We start from the raw sequence: 21,380 nt of genomic DNA, 5'->3' as shown, positions 1-21,380 counted from the left end.
TCCCTGTCCCAGTTGCTATCAGTCATGAACAGCTTCTTGGTAAGGGTGGAATTTTTTTATTAATTTATTCTTGTTACATCTCAATGGTTATCCCATCCCTTGTATCCTCCCATTCTTCCCTCCCTCCCATTTTCCCCTTCCTCCCCTCCCCTATGACTGTGCCTGAGGGGGACTTCCTCCCCCTTTATATGCTCATAGGGTATCAAGTCTCTTCTTGGTAGCCTGCTATCCTTCCTCTGAGTGCCACCAGGCCTCCCCATCCAGGGGACATGATCAAATATGAGGCACCAGAGTTCATGTGAAAGTCATACCCCACTCTCCACTCAACTGTGGAGAATGTCCAACTCAAATGGTATATACTCACTTATATCTGCATACTAGCCCAAGGGGCATGTCCCACAAAAGCCTTCACTTACCAGGAAACTGGGACAGAGGGGAGGACATCCTATTGGGACTCTAGATGAGAGAAGCATGGGAGAATAGCAAAATAGAAGGATCCAGAGGGTCCTAGAAACCTACAAGAAGAACATTATGACGGGCAGATCTGGGCCCAGGGGTCCTGCTCAAACTATGGCACCAGCCAAGGACAATACAGGCCGTAATCTTCAAATCCCTACCCAGATCTAGCCAATGGTAAGGGTGGAATTTATGCCCACTTCTTTTTTCATGCTAGGCTTTTGACTGGCTTGACCTTGTGCAGGTCTTCTGCATGCTGTCAGTTTCTGTAAGTTCGTATGTGCCGCCATCCTTTTTTGTCTGGTAAATGTTTGTTTCTTGAAGTCTTCCACCACCTTTGGTTCTTACGGTCCTTCCACCTATTCCCCAGCATTGCACCCTGAGCCTTAAGGGCAGGTAATTTCAGAAAGATATCTCACTTAGGATGAGAACTCCATCGTCTCTCACTTTGCATATTGTTTAGTTGTAGGTCTCCAAGTTAATTACCATCCACTGCAAGAATTACTTATATAATTAAAAATTGACTGGCATATAATAATATTATTGAAAAACATGCTAAAAGTCCTCTGTGGGGTATGAACTTGTTTACTTATTTCTTAAGGTGTGGCATATTTGTTTGTATGTACGTGTGCGTTTACGCCTGGTGGAAGAGATGGAGATCAGGCATCCTCATCTATGTTCCTCATCCCAAATGTGAGATATATTTTCTCACTGAACCCGGGTTTGTCTCGGATAGACTGAGAGGCTAACTTGTTCCAGGATGCAAGCTATCTAAGCATCAAGTGCTGAGGTAACAGACTCATACCAATACGCCAAACTTTTTTCATGGGTGCTGGGGCTCTAAATTTAGGTGCTCATGTTTGCACAGCAAGCACTTTACCCACTGGGCCAGCTCCCCAATATCACACTCAGTGACCTTATAGACTAAACATTGCCTCTCTTTTATAAGATATTTGTGAATTTTCCTTAAGGGCAAATGAGCATCACCATGCTATAGCAGAACATTCTCCATGAATGCTGTGTTGGCTAGTTTTATGCCAGCTTTGCACAAGCTAGAGTCATTGGAGAAGAGGGAACGTCAGTTGAGATAATGTCTCTATAAGATCTGGCTGTAGGCAAGCCGGTAGGGCATTTTCTTAATTAGTGATTGATGGGGAGGGGCCAGTTCACTGTGGGTGCCGCTGTTCCTGGGCTGGTGGCCCTGGGTTCTACAGGAAAGCAGGTTGATCAAACTATGGGTAGCAAGTCAGTGTGCAACACTCCCTCCGTTGCCTCTGCATCAGCTGCTGTCTCCAGGATCTCACTCATTTGAGTTCCTGTCCTGATTCTCTTCAGTGATAGACTATGAATGTGGAAGAATATGTCAGATAAACCATTTCCTTCCCAGTTTCTTTGGTCACGGTGTTTATTATAGCAGTAGTTACCCAAGCTAAGACATATGGCTTCAAATTCTTTGCATAGCTCAGATTAATCACAAGGAGAGACATAGCTAACGGTGCATGTCTCTTGGATTCTGACCATGGATAAATTGACAAATCTAAGTAAATTAAGTATGTGTATTTTATTTCCTTCTGTGGTCATAAACATTATTATTAATACTATCCAAGTCACAATAAAGGAAAAGCTGCATTCAGAAAATAAATACCTCTCTGCCTTGATAGCAGAAATAGAAACAATAATCTCTAGACCCTATGTTTCTTCCCAGTGAAGTCACTGTTAGTATGTATTTGGGAAGATGACAGGTAATTGTTGGTGATAACCAAGTACAATACTGGCCAACATGTGCTAGATACTCAGCAAACATTAACATTTTTCTGCTTTTCACTTTAGAATAGTGCCCAGCATGCTTCCTGTCACATTATATATTCCACAACAGTGTATGACAGAGACAAAAGTAAATAGCGACTTTTGATAGATTTATACCTTAGGAAGGCAGCTTGAACATTCAAAACCTCAGCTTTGTGAGTGAAAGAATTCAAGTTTTTTATTTATACAAGTTTTTAAGACTTCTGTAATAACAATTTTCACAGGTTTTATAATATGGGGCAGTGATTTCTCACAGGGATGGCCATCATACCAGGCATTATTGGAGAATTAACATGGTACATAACTTGGTTTGCCTGGAACACTCAGATGAAGTAAATTGTAAATCAAATTTCTTTTCGCCACTTAGAAATGATCTATTATCAGAATAACCCTCAAATCAATATAATGTTTGATTTTTATTTCTTTTGTGATGAACACACTTTATTAGTATATTGATGAAAATATGACTATATTTGATTGCCACTCCACACTATTTAGGAAAGACACAGTATTTAAACGCATTCTCTAGTTTTCACCTGCACCTAATAGCTCCTGACATTTCAATCACTGTAAATTCTTCTGTGGTAAAGAGTACATTGCTACACTGTTAATCAGTATGCACAAGAATATTGCTTATCTATCCTTTTAAATTAAATAATTCAATGTTGTGATTTTTAGAAATATTCTCAAATCTTTGTTTATTTTTTTAACAGCTGGGTTTTCACAAATGCCAAATATAGTCTTTCTATGTTAAATATTAGTAGTTCTTGAGAATTGCTTTAAGTTTTATGAGTATCCTTTATTGTTCATTTGGTTGGCTTTTTGAGACACAGTCTTCCATCCCTGCCTTGAGTAGCCTGAAATGCATGACAGTCCATCGGACTTGGCCCCTGCATGGCAGAGAGCACTGGCCTGAACCACCATGCCCAGCTGGTTATACTTTGTTTAGAAACTTTTGTAGCTTTATTTGGTTTTAATCTCAAGTTTTACTCTTTAAAATGGAGCTATGTAAATAGTCCTACTGAATACATCTTTTTGATGTATTCTTAGTTTATTATAATTAGTTTTTCATAATTATAAAATAATGTGATTTAGATCTGAAAAAGAATCTCGGGCCTTGTTATGTTTTGATAGTCCCCTCTAAAACCTAAGATGAAATGTAATTGCTTTCATTATGGTCCTCACAGTAATATTTTTAAAGAATTGTTTAGTTCTTGTAGGATCTGCCTTCATGGAGTCAATCCATTATTTCAAGGTTAACTGTTTTTGGGCTGGGATCCTGATGGAAGGATAACTTTAGTCACTACCTTGTGTCCATCTTAAGCATTCCTCTGCATTGGCAACTTGTACCAGGTCGCGATACAAATGGAAGGCCTTTGCCAGGTCTGGGCACCTTGGTACAGAACTTATTAGGTCTAGGTAGATGTTTTAAGTTAATAATGATGAGATACAATATATTGATTTACATTCATAATTTTAGACGCACCAAGATAGGAAAGATGTACTTCAAGGCTGCCACATACAAATAGCCAAATCACTAAGAATGTAACATTTATATAATTCCTGATTGCTTTATAGTTTATTGTATATATGTATAATAATATAAATGCATATGTAAAAATTTAAAAAATCAATAAAAAACTTAAAAACTCAAGTATTATTCCTATTAACTGTTTCTTTTAAAAATTAAAAGAAATATGGTCTTGGAAAAAAAAACTTTTTTTAAACTTTAAAAGAGAAGACTTTTAAAAAGTGCCTGTCTTGTGTTGTTCTGTCATAGTGACATAAATTCAACAAAGACAATAAATTACTTAATATTCTTTGGTGCATTAATACATATCATGTCAAGTCATATCATCTTAGGGCATGCTTTACAGTTGCACAGCAAGTACATTAAAGTGGCTGTCTCAGGGTCCCTTCCTCTTATACTAAGTGTCATTAAACCACACATTTTCTGATATTTCAGCTTCAGGGTCATTAGAAACCATATTGTTTCTGGTAGGAAAACAATAAAGCTGTGTTTTCTAGCTACTAAGCAGCATTTTTCTTTATGAAAACACAGAATATTTTCACCAACAATTAATATAGCAAATGTAAAATCAGCGAGCATCCTCTGAACCAGATTTAAAAATTTAACGACAGAGATCCATGAAAATAATGAAACCAAGTATTTTCATAATTAAAATTCTATGACATAAAGATTTTAAAAGGTTTCATTTCAGATAATAAACAGTGAGAATTGTGATAATAAAAAAAAACTTCCTTTAGTGGAGAAACTTGTAAAGGTCATCTATCCTAGTCATATGAAGGAAACATGGCCAAGGTATACCAAGCAGGAGCAGAGGACACAGTTGGATGAAGCTGGTTTATTGAGTGGTTACAAGGTGAGAAAGTGGAAGGCCTTTCTGTGCGAGAGTGTTAGGAAGGACTCAGGCTCCTACTGGGCATTGTTGAGGAGGGTTCTTGGAAACAGTGCTTCACCCAGAGCCCAATTCTTTCAAAAAAAAAAATGGAAATTCGCTGGTTGTATTTCTTAATATCACACCTAGCAAGGGGGAGAGGCAAGCAGGGAAGAGCATTATCAGTAAGGAAGAACCTTCACGAATACTGGCCACATTAGGGGAGGTTTGCTCACATTAGTGTTTTAGACAATTGCTTGGTTTTGTCTTAGTTCAGACATAATAACAACAGGTCTGTTGTTTGATCCACTGGGACCACAAACCAGTCTTATCCGCAGTTAGTATGCTGTGAAATTGGTTATGCTCAACGGAAAACGGCCAAGGTCTTTCCGTGAGTGCCGGCCAGCTCTAAGTAATGCCAAGGCCCCATAGAAACAGGCTATTTCCTAGCCGCCAGAAGTGGCCTTTATTTATTTCAAAGGAAAGCAAATTTACTTGATTTTTGAACATGCACTTGAGATGTAGACAGGGTCTTTAATCCTGTCAAAAGGATCCAAAGGCCACTGAGCGGAAAGTGGCATGGGTTCCAGTCTTATCTACACTTTATTTTGTTGACTTGTCTGACAGGAAGTGTTCTGGGCCTCTTTGGTGTTTATCTCATGGAATGCAAACCGTTCAGTATCAAATCAGCTGATTCTAGATGCTTGACGAGAATAGTGAAGCTGCTAGAATCTACCTGGCCCTAGGGGTGAGCTCACAGGTGGCTTTCGGGGCGGGTCACACAGTTGCTTTCTGGGCACTGGAATCTTCTTGGAAGAAGTGTGTACATGTGGCACCATCCCTGAATGTCTATAACTCAGTGACTAGCACAACCCATCTTCTTTTTTAAAAATATTTTTTAAATTTAATTTTAATTTATGTGCGTTGGTGTGAGGGTGTCAGATCTTGGAGTTACAGACAGTTGTGAGCTGGCATGTGGGTGCTGGGAATTGAACCCTGGTCCTTTGGAAGAGCAACCAGTGCTCTTAACCGCTGAGCCATCTCTCCAGCCCCATGACCCATCTTCTTACATGTGAGGAGCGTAACAATGGCAAGAACATCGTCCCTGCGCACACTGTGCGTCTGTCATGTGCAACGTCTCATTTAATTTTCAAGTAATGCTCTCTCTTTTACACATAAAATCTATGACTGTTTAATTAGTAAGATTAAGTGGTGTGTACACAGACCGGAAATAAAACGAAGCCCCTGTCCCAGTTCCTTCCCTACCGCTCTGGACTGTACGTGGCTTTAAGTGTCTTCTCCTGCTAGCTCGGGGCCAAGTTGACAGTGAAGTGCACACGGCCATTTCACCTGCCGCTGGAGCCTAGCAGGCATATTGCAGAGGACCAGATTAAAGACTGTATCAAATGTCAGTTTCAGGTATGAGAACCAGGCCTGTGGCTTGTGTGGTTAGACATGGGGCTGAGATCCTGCTAAACCACCTCAATCCCAGATGGAAACAAAATAATCTGTGTTAAAGATGAAAAGTGCCTCTGCCACACTTCTTGTGTTACATTCTGTCCATTGTCCTGGAGTGAACGTGCCACTTCGTCACATGGGAAACGCTGGCTGGGAGTACGGATTAATTTATGGAGGCGGTTTCTATGGAGTTAGTCACACTACCTAGTGATACTGAGTGGGGAGAGAAACACAATAAAACAAAAGGGAGAAGTGACTTTCCGGTTTTATTTCTATGTCTCTTCCTGAACTGCCCTCTCCTTATGTCCTTTCCTTTCTCTTGTTATGTCTTGTTAATATGTTCAGTTTTAATCTACCTATCTCTAATGTCTATGCCTTTCTGCATTTTTCCTTTCTTTGCCTTGTTTCTTTCATGTATTTTTTCCTGTTTGTTCCATTTTGTGCAGCCTTCTTTATTGCTCATTCACTATAACCCTTCCTGTCAATTTAGCAATAATCAATTTGAAGTCTTTTATGCATAAAAATCTGCTGAGCAGTGCTTTATATAATTTTTATCATACAATATTCTGACAGTGAAATAAACAACTTATTATTCTTTCTTTGAATTTAACGATATCAGAGTTGCATGATAAATATTTTATGCCATTACAAAGGAAGTGGGTTAAGAGTGTATTTTTAAGTAAATCATTCTGTAGGAAATACTTTGCTACTGACCACTCATCTGCCTTATCAAGGGTGACAGAATAGTACTAATCTGTATTCTAGTTACTTACAGGCTGAACTCCTGGCATTGGATTGACATCAACAAACACAGTGCAAGCTACAGAGGGGGCATCAAGGAAGAAGACAGAGCAACTGCTTCTAAACAGGGAGCAGTGTGCTTAAAAGTTGAATCCAAACCATAAAGGCCTAGGACCTGGAAGAAAGACAGATCTATAGTCTGACAGTACCTCTAGGTCACGTGGCTGATTAGAGAACTAAGAGAATGGGGATTTTACAGAGAAGAGTAGTGAGCACACTGAAAAGAAATATGCATTCACACCTCGGATGACCCATCGAGGCTAGTGGTAGTGGCCAGCAGACAGTGGCTGTGCATCAGATCTTTGAAGGCGTACATAGAAAGAAACAGTATAGGAGGAGATGATGGCACAGTTCTGTCCTATGGGGGAAGGAGCCTTTGAGATTACCAAATAACCATATCGGGGGGCCCCCATGACATTTAATAAAAGATTATGCCAATTATCACAAGGTTCTTTGATGATCAAGTGGAGCCATATAAAAGTGAGGACATTGGGTACCCTGGTCATGAAGTACAAGCTTATTTCATGGAGGCAGCATGTACTACAGATTATGAACTGTCCTTCCAGAGGTGTCCAGTCTTTAAAGATGATTTCTTAAGGACAGTTCTGACTGGCTAGGAGCCCAAATCTGTCAACTTTGAATGAGCATATTCTGTGATGAGTAACAGCGAGCAAGCTGGTCTTTTGAGAACAAGTTTGCTTAAGGTCCTAGTAAGTGCTAGACTTGTCATGTTTAAGGAAATATGAAGATTATCATGTTGAATCATCCTAAAAATGGAATATTAAGTACCTGGAGGAAAACTGTCAAGAAACTGATATAAAAATGTGTGCTTGGATCAGACATAAAAACATTTTTGGTGTAATGGCGCCTCCTGAGTGAGGATTTTGAGACCAGCTCATCTCATTCCCACACTATCACCCTCTTTGCACCCACACTTAAGGCCATTATTAAAGCAATAATAAGAGAGATCATGTGATGTTTGTCTTTCTGTGTCTGGCTTACCTCGGTGTCAAAATTTGCAGTCTCATCCATTCACCTGCAAATCCCACAATGTCAGTTTTCTCTAGATCTGAATAGAATACTGTATCTATGTACTACTTTTCCATCGTCCACTCATCAGTTGAGGGGCATTTCGGTGGTTTCCACTTTCTAGCCTACTGTGAATAGAGTTAAGATGAACATGGCTGATGAGCCAGTATCTGTGGAATAAGATGTGAGCCCTCGAGGACCATGCCAGGGAGTGGTATAGCTCGGTCATATGGTAGACATAGCGTTAGATTTTAAAGGATTCTCCACTGCATTTTATATAGCGACTGCAGGAACTGACAACTTCAGCAGCAGTGACTGAGGGCTTGCCTTCCCTTGTGTCCTCACCAGCATTTGGTGTCATGTTTTGTTGCTGTTGTTGCCGTTGCTGCTGCGGCTGCTGTTCTGACTTCAGACAGATGAACTTGCATTGTTAAGAATGTTGAACACATTTAAAGATTATTTCTTAGTCATTTTAATTTCTTTTGAGAACTCTGCTCTGAAATATCACCATCCTTCCATTGAAAATGAGCTGGACAGTGGTGAACCCTCTGAACCATGATATCAGGTCCCAATTGTGTTCCGTAAGGATTATTTTTAAAGTACAGATGATTTTAATAAAATTTCCACTATGCTAGAGGTTAAAGTTTAATTTGTATGTTTAAAAAAAATAGGTTGCACATAGTTTCATGACTGCCTTGATGGTTGTTTTTAAATTAAGATTATTTATTATTTGTATTTTGTTTTGTTTAATGCTAATTGAAAACAATTTTCTACTTCTTTCAAAATTTTGTTTATCATCAACTGCTGATTTATTTTGAGGGCTCTTAATGTCTATTGTTAAGTATTGTACTTTGGTTATTAAGAGATGTTTCTATAAATATATTCAAGACATTGTGTGTTCATGTTTGGTTATGCTTGTTTTTATATCAATGATAACATCATATTTACTATTTTATTTCACTCTTTTCAAATTCAGGTCCCAAGTCATTTGCAAAAGCCTTTTCTAATGGCTACCTAATTGGAGAAGTTCTGTACAAGTTTGAACTTCAGAGTGATTTTTCAGAATTTTCAGAGAGCAGGTTAGTAAAGCTATTCCATACTTTAAAAGGGGGGAGGCAATCCTTTTGGCATTTAGAGTTTTGTTGTCCCCAAAACCCAAGAGAGAGCAATGAATGTGTTTGTAAGAAGAGTACATCTGAGTCAAGTCACATTTTTAGTTCTTCCCACACATCTGCAGTCTTAGTTCAGATTTCCCCTTTCCGTTTTCTTAACTCGGTTTTCTTCATTTTTTGTGATTTTTGGTTTTTGTCTTACGTATTTGAGTATCTGCCTGTACGTCTGTGAACTATATGCATGCAGTACTCACAGAGGCCAGAAGAGGGCGTCAAATCCCCTGGGACAGTAGTCGTAGATGGCTGTGAGCCACCATGTGGGCACTGGGAACCCAACCCAGGTCCTCTGCAAGGGTAGCCAGCACTCGCAACTGCTGGGCCATCTCTCCAAGCTGATTCTTCCTCCAATAAAAAGAAGAGGCAGAATACAATATAGTTCCCTTGGAGAACAAGGAGTACTGTTATTTGTGTTTTAAAAACATACAACAGGACTTAACTATTAATAAAAACACACAATTTTGTCTCAGCAATAATATTGAAGTATAATTTTAGGCTGCAATTCATTATTTGCAAGTGTATGGCTCAGTGTGATTGGTTATTTAGTATAGTTACTTATTGATGCAACTGAGGCCCGAGTTCCTGAAAGCCCACTGTCTCTGGATTTACTTGTTGTACACAGTAATTAACAATGGAGTCAGAAAAGGGGCACATTTTTTTGCCTTTCCAACTAAGCATGAAATTTCATATGTGCCTCTTCTTCTTTACTATTTACTAGCAGGAAATGTTCAATTTTGCTTATCATTAAATGGATATTTGAGCTTTTCCACTGGGATTACTATTTATTATGGATGGTGTGGTGGTTATGCTATTATTCCTCTTGAGTATTTATTCCTTTTGACTACATGCCTAGGAGTGATATTGCTGATAGATTTATTTATACATGTATGTGTGTGTATAGATCATGAATTAATATATATGAAAGGACAAATACACTGTTTCCTAAAGCAACCACACCACTTAAATCTACAGTAGTAGTATACGAGGTTTCCAGTTTCACTATATTCTTATCAACATTTGTGATTGCCCTTTTTATATTACTTTATTGAAAATATATTTTTTAAACAATATATTAGGATTACACTTTCTCCTCCCCATACTCCTCCCAGTTCCGCCTAACTCTTCTCCCATGATTGTCACCCTCATTGGCTAAACTTGTAGTGCCTTTAGTTTCTAATGATGTCTAATATCTTTACATCTGCTAATTATTCACTTATTCATCATCATCGATGTAATGTCTATTTTGATATTTACCTGTTTTTCAAGCAGCTTGTGTTTTCATTGTTGATCTATGTTATTTTCACATTCTTAGTTAAATTTCTTGTCAGATAAATAATTTGCAAAGATTTTCCTATTGTGCAATTTAAATTTTAACTTCGTTATGATGCCCTTGATGGTCTTCTAATTTTTCCTTCTTCTTTTTTTTTTTTTTAATTTCAACTTAATTTTTTAAATTACTTGTGGTTTTGGCATTTTGAAGTAGTGTTCATTTTAAATTTTTCTTATTGCCCTTATGCCTGAATAATTTAAGCTAATATGCCTTTCAGGTTTTTTTTAATCCTTTCTTCTGCCCACTTAACCCTGTAGTTGAACTCTTGTGGTAAATGTTTCATTCCAGAATAACTCTTAGGCTTGGTCTCTGTAACCAGACTAGCTGGTCTAACTTCCAGTAGTAACCCTAAACTCTGAAATTCAAATTGGTTCTCATTTTTATCATTTTTATTTCTTCAATGTTAAGGCTTTCTCCTCATTCTTTCTTCTAATTAAAAAAATTGTTTCTTTGAGCTGTTGAAAATATTTCAATATCTATTTAAAGCCTTTCCGCAGGCTTCATCATGGAATTTCTACTGGGTCTTTTTCTTATACATGGCCAGACTTTCGTGTTTATCTGAATGTGTGATAATATTAAGCACTGGATACAGAAAATAAAAAGGAACTATGACCATGGCACCTTTTTAAAAGGATAATTTATTCAGGTGTATAGCTCTGGAAGAATGACAGTCTATCACTATCACAGTGGAGGAGTGTGACAGCGTGACAGCAGGCAGGCAGCAGGCAGGCAGGCAGACAGCAGGCAGGCAGGCAGCAGGCAGCAGGCAGGCAGCAGGCAGCAGACAGCAGGCAGGCAGCAGGTAGGCAGCAGACAGCAGGCAGGCAGCAGGCAGCAGACAGCAGGCAGGCAGCAGGCAGCAGACAGCAGGCAGGCAGCAGGTAGGCAGCAGGCAGCAGGCAGGCAGCAGGCAGTAGACAGCAGGCAGGCAGCAGGCAGCAGTCAGGAGGTAGGCAAGCAGGCAAGCGGGCAGGCAGGCAGGCAAACATGGTGCTAGAGTAGCAGCTGAGAGCTCCGTCTTGATCCAAAAGCAACGAGCAGGGAGACCTAACTCAAAACTGTTTCAGTTGTTTGAAACCTCAAACCTGGATCCCAGAGGCCACACCTCCTAATCAATCCCCTGTAAAGGGCTACCAGCTGGGCACCAGGTATTCAAATGCCCGGGACTTATAGGAGACATCTCATTCAAAGTTCTACACATGCTAACTTGATTTTTGGCTATTTTCTGTGGATGCAGTTTCAGCTGCCCTTTGTTTCTTTAGTGACTTTTTCAGATGAATTCTGTGAAGTCTCTATCCCTCCCAGGATGTGCGTCTGTGTCCTCTACTTGATAACTTAGTGACAAGCGGATGCACATTTAGAACAGCCATTTGCTGAGTGGCTCTGTGAGAGCATTGAAGCACATTTCGCTTTGGAGATTTCTAGTTCTGCCTTAGTTACTGCTTCCTGTGCTAGTAATACCAAAACCCAGCGAGAGAAATGACTTGTTCTGAATCCTCATATCTTTTCTGGGAATTCATACTTTCCCACCCATATAAGTTGCCCAGGAACTATGAGAGCTTCAGACACCCCAACACATATCTCATTCTCAGATCTTCCTACTTTTGATTTTGCTTACATATACATTTATATTATTACACACATACAAAATAAACCTCATACAGCAAGAAGAACCATGAAACAATCAGGAATTATATAAATGTTACATTCATAAAGTTTTGGCTATTTAGGTTTTTTACCATTTTTTAAAATTTTTATTAAATTTTTTACATGTGAATTTAAATTATTACACTTATATACAATAAACTACTTACAGCGAGATGAATCATGAAACTATCAGAAAAAAAAATATATATATATATATTACATTCTCATTTGGCATAGCACCATGAGAGGCAGCTACAATCTTAAACACATGCCACTGATTACCTTTAATCTATTCTTTTTTTACAAAATGTACTTACTCCTGCAAGTACTTTATTCACACTGATCAATGCCAACTGTCAACGTTATAAATTTGTAATTATAACAGAACTCTGAGAAAGATTAAGATGACTAGAGGGCCAGCATAGGCAGAATGCAAAGATCGGATCATACAGTCAAACCCAGCTGTGACTGCACCCCACTTCCCACCCTGGGGTCCAGCCCACCTCTGACTCCACCCCACTTCCCACCCTGGGGTCCAGCCCACCTCTGACTGCACCCCACTTCCCACCCTGGGGGCCAACCCGCCTCTGACTGCACCCCACTTTCCACTCTGGGGGCCAACCTGCCTCTGACTGCACCCCACTTCCCACTCTGGGGTCCAGTCCGCCTCTGACTGCACCCCACTTCCCACCCTGAGGCCCCAACCTGCCTCTGACTACATCCCACTTCCCACCCTGGGGTCCAGCCCACCTCTGACTGCACCCCACTTCCCAACCTGGGGGCCAACCCACCTCTGACTGCACCCCACTTCCCACTCTGGGGTCCAGTCCGCCTCTGACTGCACCCCACTTTCCACCCTGAGGCCCCAGCCTGCCTCTGACTCCACCCCACTTCCCACCTTGGGGTCCAGCCCACCTCTGACTGCACCCCACTTCCCACCCTGGGGGCGAACTCGCCTCTGACTGCACCCCACATCCCACCCTGGGGTCCAGCCCACCTCTGACTGCACCCCACTTCCCACCCTGAGGCCCCAGCCTACCTCTGACTACATCCCACTTCCCACCCTGGGGTCCCAGCACCCTGTTGTACTTCAGCACCTCGTTGGAACATGAAAGGCAGCATGATGAACATGGTCCTCGGCATTGATAAAGACCTTACAGGATGTTTACCCCATGATGTTATTGCTATGAATGCAATAACTGCCCATTCTGCTGGTTAAAACAGATAAGTGACTGAAATGGACGAGTGACTTCCTGGAACCTATGCTACCCCCGCAGCCTTGTTTGTTTGTTTGCTTGTTTTCCCTTCTTTTTACATATGCATTCATATTACACATATGTACAATAAACTACATACAGCAAGAAGAACCATGAAACAATCAAGAATTATATAAATGTCCCATTCATAGTGTTTTGGGTATTTGTATTTGGCAACCTTGAAGAAAACATCTTTCCTATCTTGGTGAGTCTAAAATTCTGAATGGAAATCAATACTTATCAACTTCAAACATCTACCTAGGCTTAAAAACATCTTAACCTCTAAACAACTAGGCTTAATTGTAAAACTAAACTATCTGGTCTGAAACTCCATCAGAGACTTGAGAAGGAATAAAAAGTAATTACCTGAGTAAACTGGAAGTGCAGGTTAGCAGCTTATAAAATGAAAAACAGAATGACAGAGGTAGTTGGGTGCCTGAGCAGTAACCTACAACTCTATAACACTGGAACATCTTCTTCAGCCTTCTGTCCCAACATATCTGACAGACATATTTGTGAGGCAGGGGCTGTCGAGGACTCGCTTACCCTGTCTTGGCAGAGTTTGGTCATGGACTCTGCCTGCACTCAAGCTTGCCCATTTTTTAAGCATAATTCTCTCTGTGGCCGAAATGAGGACATTTTGCCCAGTGGCTGGTTTGCCACATTTGAATCCATCTCCATAAGAAGGTTCTTTGATGCTCATCATCATCTTTGAGGTAGGCTGGGGGTTGCCAGGCATTAACCTGTCTTATTGTCAACAAATCTTTAAGATAATAAAAACATCTTTAAATGCCACATTCTGTAGGTGTCTGAGGTAAATCTATTCTCATAGAGATAAAGCAATGTGTTCTTTTTTAATTTCAGAAAACCTTTATACAATATATTTTGATCGTATTCTTTTCTCATCCAACTTCTCCCAGATCCGACATTGCAACCCAACTTTGTGTTCTTTCTCCCTCTTAAAAAGAAAAACAATAAGAGCACATAGTAAAAAAAACATACTGTCCATTTTGTATTAGTTGATTACTACTGCGCATGAGGCCTGACCTGAGGTCTGTTTGATACACTGTGTGTCCCTCCATTGAAACACACCGATTATCTCTCTCCGTGCCTATCAGCAACTTCTTGTTAAAGTGGGACTTTGTGCCCACTTCCCTTTCTCCCTGCTAGGGTTTTGTCTTGTTTGACCTTGTGCAGGTCTCCTCTTTGCCACAGTCTCTGCGTGCCCATATGTAAACCTCCATCAATGTCTTAATTTCCTTGACTTCCTGGCTTTCTTCATGCACCCCTATAGCATGAATCTCTGAACAACGAATGGAGGGGGGTGATAAAGACTATCAATGTGGAGCTGAGTGCTTCAAAGTCTCACTCTCTGTAGCTCTCTATATGAACTAAACTTTGCAAGAAAGAAAAAAACCTTCCCTGATGAGGGTTAAGTGGTGCACTGGTCTATGGGTATACAAATCTGTCATCAGGAGTCTTTTTTCCTATGTCCATTTAACAGAATAATAGCAGTAAGTGTCCCTGGGGCTCATGGCCTAAATAGTCTCAGGTTCTTGCCCTTAATAATAATGTCAGGTATGGATGCTTTCCCATGAAGTTGGCCTTAAATACAACAATGATAGTGGTTGGTTACTCCTGTAGTATTTGTGCCACTATTGCACCCATGGGTACATCTGATGGGCACATTCTTAAATTAACTGGTCTTTGAATTGTTGCAAGCCCTTGTCTGTGTTCTGATTTTCACAGTTCTGAAAAGGTGATTTTTTGGTGTGTGTGTGTGTGTGTGTGTGTGTGTGTGTGTGTGTGTGTGTGTATCGTAGGCCTGGGGACAAACTCAGATCTCCTTCTGTTCCTCAGAAACAGTCTACCTTTTTTTCTTTCTTTCTTTCTTTCTTTCTTTCTTTCTTTCTTTTTCTTTTTTCTTTTTCTTTTCCTTCTTTTTTTTTTTTTTTTTTTTTTTTTTTTTGTTTTTTTGTTTTTTTGTTTTTTGTTTTTTGAGATGGAGTCTCTCATTGGGTTGGGACTCACCAAGTAATCTGGAGTACTTGGCCCTTGAACACCAAGACTATTCCTGTCTTCATTTTCCCAGCACTAGAATTACAAGTATACGGTACCAGATTCAGCATTTTTACTTGAATTCTGAGAATGGAACTCAGATTCTCATGCTTGCCCAGCAAGCAGCTCACCAACTGTCTCCTGTTCCATTGCAAACATTCCTATGATGAGATTGTTCTGGGCTAAATAATATCTCCCACATTCTCTTCATAGATGACTCCTTTCTTCATAAATGTAAATTATGCTAGTTGTGCAGGAAGGAATCCATGACATAATAGAAGGCATAGATTGTAAACATTTTTCCACACCACTAAACTCGTTGGTAGTATTCTTTCCCAGCTTGTTTCTTAGGCTTCTAGGACACAGGGATATTTCAACGCACTAAAAAATGCTGTGTCATATACCTCTCCCTCATGGCATGTTGTACAACTTTTTCACAGTTCTCAGCTACTTCCTCTGTCAGACCTCTAGTCTAAAATCCCTTTTCCTATCACCTTTATAACCACTAATAGAAGCTGGATTAGCTTCCTGTGGGTAAGAATCCCAAGATTGGTAGTGAATGTTCACACTCTCCTCTTTTTACATTCAGATACTCTCATGCACATAGGTTACTCTATGATTTCTTGCATGTAGCCATATTTCTGATACTTCTGTTTATCATTTTATGCACGTTAGAAACTCATATTTCAGTTTCATGTTTTTGCACTGTTTTTCCTGATGTCAGTTTCTTGTATTTGTATATTCAAACTATTATTATTATTATTATTATTATTATTATTATTATTATTATTATTATTATTTGCATCTTGAGAGTCTAATAGCTGCACCTACAGGTTTAGTGAAATTTCAGTATTGGGTGGTGTGTGTGTGTGTGTCTGGGTGGGTGTGCTGGATTAATAAATATCTAAGTCTCTAAGTAAATTCTAAGAGGATACACGTTTTATGCATTGTACCCACTAATAGAATTCTGCCTGAGACTTGTCTGGTCTACACATGTACCATGTATTTTCATTTTATCATGTATTATCTTAGTTACTCTTCCACTGCTGTGAGAGAACCATGACCAAGGCAACTTGGACAGGAATTTATCATGGCTCGCCATTCTGGAAGGTTAGAGTGTATGATCATTATGGCATGACAGAGAATGTGACAGCAGGCAGGCATGGCACCAGAGCAGTAATTGAGACCTTACATTTTGATCCAGAGGCACAAGACACAGAGGAGTAAGGAGAGAAAGAGGGAGAGAGAGACAGAGGGAGAGAGAGAGAGAGGAGAGAGAGGAGAGAGAGAGAGAGAGAGAGAGAGAGAGAGAGAGAGAGAGAGAGAGAGAGAGAGAGAGAGAGAGACACGGAGAGGGAGAGAGGCAGATGCAGAGGGAAACAGAACTAAGTAAGAATGAAACTCAAAGCCCACCCTAAGTGACACACCTCTAGCAAGGCCACACCTCCCAATCCATTCCAGCCAGAGACCTAGCATTCAAATAATTCAGCCTATGGGAGCCATTCTTCTTCAGACTCTGACATGTCCCTTCACATGTTATTAATATTTCACTTTCTCCTTGAAAACCTCTAATTCCATCTTAAAATCTAACTAAAGGTCCACGCTTCTTTAAGCCTCTTAATTTTGTCAGCAGACTTTGCTCTTGTCTTCTTCCCGCTTAATGATACCTCGCTGATACTTTTCCTTATCACACAGTTGTGATTGTGTGTTTATGTCAGTTCTTATTAGAGTAACAGCCAAAGCCAGATGTCTAAAATCATTGGAAAGTGATTTAACAAATACGAGCTTCTTGTGACACAAAGTAGAGTTGCCTTGAGAAACTGCCTCCATCAGATCAGCCTGTGGCTATTTCAGAAGAGCTCCTTTTAAATTAACGATTGATGCCGGAAGGCCAAGGCCACTCACTGTAGGTGGTTCCACACTTGGGCGTGTGTAAGAAGGCAAGCTGAGCATTTCATAGAAAACAAGCCAGTGAGCTGCACTCCTCGCTTCTTACCTTCATGCTCCTGCCTTGAGTTCCTCAGTGATGTCCTACGATCAAAACGTATAAGGCAAATAACTCTCTTCTCTCCAGGTTGCTTTTGGTCATAGATTTTTATCATAGCATCCAAAGTAAACCAGAGCACCTCTTCAAATAAATTGCAAATATCCTTGAAGTTGTATTCCAAGCATTGTTCCCTCACCCATTGAAAATTCACACTATCATTTCCATAATAAAGAAATCAATATCAAAATCTATACCTGATTAGCCATAGAAGATGTAAAGAACTATTCCCATCTCATTTCTCATGCGATAATTCAGATGATAGTGAGTCTTCCACATCTACAGTCTTCATCCATGGATTTAAGGCTGAGCTGAAAACATCCAGGGAAATTCCACTGTAAACTATAAGAGAGCATGAACTTAATTATGTGAACATGCTACTGCCATTTCGTCAGTAGATTTTGACATCCACGGGCCTCTTGGAAGCAATTCTCTGTGGATATTGAGGTATGGCATCTCTAACCTAGCAAGCCATAGAGAGCAAAACAGTACAAATCACCCATCCATGGCCACTACATCACTTCCTGCCATCAAGTTCCTGTCCTGCTTGAGTTCCTGCCCTGACTTCCTTCAGTGATGGACAATTATTTGGGAGTATAAGAAGAAACTAAACCCTTTCCTCTCCAAGTTGCTTTCGGCCATGGTGTTTTTTTCTGAGCAATAGAACCCCTAAGATAAGGCATACATTCATTTCTTTTTGTTTTAAACATTTTTTATTTTATTAATTTATTCATATTACATCTCGATCGTTAGCCCTTCCCCTGTTTCCTCCCATTCTTCCCTCCCTTCCACTTCCCCCCTTCTCCCCTCCCCTATGTCTGTGATTGAGGGGGACCTCCTCCCCCTATATAAGGGCATACATTCATGATGTAAGCAATTTTCCTGATACTTTTAATGTATTTATTCTAATATTAAATGAAAAATATAAATTATATACTGCTAATAACATGAAGCTATGTGTCTTAAAAATCACTCAATTTTAAAAGTAATTCTGTCTCATTCTATCTAATTCTGAGAAAATTATTTGGTTTAAAACAGTGTTAGTTTTACCAAAGCAGAATAGTTAAAAAGAAAAAAAATAGTGCATCTTTTGGAGGACAGCACTTCTTCTGTTGAGAGAAGCTTTGTTCTGTGACCGGGTGGCAAGCAGCACAGGAGAGTTAAGTCCCTCAGCAAACAAAGAGTGTAAGCTGAGGGCAAGGAAACTTTTCCCAGTGCTCCTGTTTTATTCCCTCGGAGGTCACAGTTTACATCATATGCTCCATCTCCAGAGCAAAGATGTCCCAGCTGTTTTTCTGTATCCACAAAGAAAAACTGCTAATCCTATGGGGCTGGTTATGCACATAGCTCAACAATCACAGATTTCCTGAGATTCCTCAAGCTATGTTCCTCTATGCTTGACTGATATGGAGTTTAGAATAGTCATTAAATTTTCCAAAGAGACTCATTATTTTATCTTTGATATTTGGGCTAGATTCTTAATGCCAAACCAGAAGACAAACTATAATATTAACAGGCAAACACTGCATTTAGGAAGTGAGAAGAGGGGATCCGTTCTTTTAACTGTGGGCCTAAGCTTTGAAAAAAAGTTGTATTCTCCCTTCTTAATTACGATGTCTCTAAGCATTGTGGTCCAACACATGACATAACCTAAGCTTGGACAGATATCTCCCAGGCCCCATCTTTCTGAATATGCACAGTACATAATATACATGAGACTCCATGCATACTTTTTTTTTTCACAATCACTCAAATACACTGCAACTCTCCATTCTGAGGAATAACTTTTGGTATGAACTTTGATTATATTCACGTATACTTAGTATGCCTTTTGTACTGAAGAATGAATTTAGATCTTGAAAGAATCCAGGACAACTTGCTGAAGCAACATCTAATTTTTATTGCCTTTTATTTAAATATATTTCTTGTTAACTATGAACACCTAAAAGTAATGACTACATCTTGTTCATTCTTAACACTTCAATAATTTTATTTAATTATTTTTTGCATGAGGTTTTTCCTTTATGTATGTATGTGCACCACATGGATGCCTAGTGTCTATGAAGGCCAGATGACAGCCTGTGGATCCCATGAAACTTAAGTTAGAGATCCCTCTGACCTGGCATGTGTGTGCTGGCAATCAAACCTATATCCTCTGGAAGTGCAGCAAATGACCTTAAGCTATCTCTCTAGCCTCCTATAACAATACATTATTTGAGATTAATTAAACTTAATAAATAGGTGTAGCCTTAGTAATATGGTTATTTAGTAAAATACTGAGGGAGTAAGTTAACGAGTTCAGTAGTTTCTTAAAGTGTGAGACTATGTTGAAATTAATCATTACAAATAATAAAATTTCAAAATACAGACTTTTCTGCTTCAAAGAATCACCATAAATCACATGCTGAAAAGGTAACAAAATGATTTCTATAGCTAATATTATTTAATTGAATATTATTAAGAGCTTCTGAGAGGATCATTGTTAGACTTGTGACTATAAAATTTAGAACTAATCTAAAATTTTAGCAATAATAAATGATAACTTAATGCAATGAACATTTGTATTGCAATGTTACCTCTAGAATAAAATGTAGCTTTCAAAACTGTCATCTTTTTATCCATTTAGTGGCTTATATTTGATTGTTTTTGTACTTAACTTCCTACAAAATTTTGTCAATTTAGACCATGAAACATAAAATGAATTCATTTTACCTTACTTCTTCAAGCAAAATAAAGTTCCGCTAAACATGACCAATAGGGGTGAAAATCTCTACGCAGTTCTCTTACTGATTTCTTTTGGAGAAAGGAAGCAATTAAGAGTGTGGGATAATTCACTTGCCACATCATAACTGAACTTCTGATATTTGTTGTTTGTTTTTAATTTGGAGTTAAATATGGAGTTAATATGAAGTTAAATATTATCATCTTTAGGGGTTCAACTGCCAAACTTAATAATTTCTCCCGCTTGGAGCCAACACTTCACCTGTTGGGCGTGCAGTTTGACCAGAATGTGGCTCAAAGCATCATCACAGAGAAGCCCGGGGCAGCAACAAAACTCCTGTACCAATTGTACATCGCTCTTCAGAAAAAGAAGAAAACGGGACTGACTGGATTAGAGATACAAACCATGCAACCCCAGACCAACATGCGGCTTCAGACACTCAAAAGCGAGGCTTTTCGAGAGGTGAGTCCAGAACAAGAGCTGTAGACATTCCCATGGGAAGAGTGAACTGCCGTGAAGACCTAGTCCTGGGAAAGCCCCACTGCGGCTGCTTGGACTACCAGCCATCCTGGGTGTTATATATCCTGGAGGTTACGTCCTGGGTGTTATGTCCTGGGTGTTATATCCTGGGTATCATATCCTGGGTGTTATGTCCTGAGGGTTATATCCTGGGTATTTTATCCTGGGTGTTATATCATTGGTGTTATATGCTGGGTGTAATATCCTAGGGGTTATGTCCTGGGTGTTATATCCTGGGTGTTATATCCTGGGTCTTATGTCCTGGGTATCATATCCTGGGTGTTATGTCCTGAGGGTTATATCCTGGGTATTTTATCCTGGGGGTTATATCCTGGGGGTTATATCCTGGAGTTATTGTATACTAATTTCTAAAAATGTGTTCATCTACTCTTGATGTCTCCCTGCTTCCTATGCACACCACAGACACTTTATCTGAGCCTGCTCCTGTTTCCCAGCGCTTTTTCTCCTTGATTTTTGAGACTAAATAAATTATAACATGTCCCCTCTCTTACTCCTCCCCTCCATATTGTCCAACATACACGCTTTGTCTCTTCTAAATCCATACCTTCTTTTTTCTTTTTTTTTAATTTTATTTTATTTTTTTTACTTAATTTATTCTTGTTACATCTCAATGTTTATCCCATCCCTTGTATCCTCCCATTCCTCCCCCCCCCCCCCCCCATTTT

The 21,380-nt window shown here is 39.5% G+C and overlaps 1 protein-coding gene across 2 annotated transcripts in view; it reads left to right on the top strand.

Moving 5' to 3' along the window:
• The window catches only part of Spef2 (sperm flagellar 2), a 164,795-nt gene that overhangs the window by 4,410 nt on the left and 139,005 nt on the right, over window positions 1-21,380 (top strand). For both annotated transcript variants that reach the window (XM_051150954.1, XM_051150953.1), the window contains exons 2-3: window positions 8,926-9,028; window positions 20,385-20,637. In XM_051150954.1, the coding sequence (XP_051006911.1) occupies window positions 8,926-9,028; window positions 20,385-20,637 (356 nt within the window). The remainder of the gene's footprint in view (window positions 1-8,925; window positions 9,029-20,384; window positions 20,638-21,380) is intronic.

The sequence above is a fragment of the Acomys russatus genome, chromosome 9 (genome assembly GCF_903995435.1).
Source record: "Acomys russatus chromosome 9, mAcoRus1.1, whole genome shotgun sequence".
Lineage (NCBI taxonomy): Eukaryota > Metazoa > Chordata > Mammalia > Rodentia > Muridae > Acomys > Acomys russatus.
Note: the sequence above shows the minus strand (reverse complement) of the source record. Positions and strands in the feature narration are given on the sequence as shown.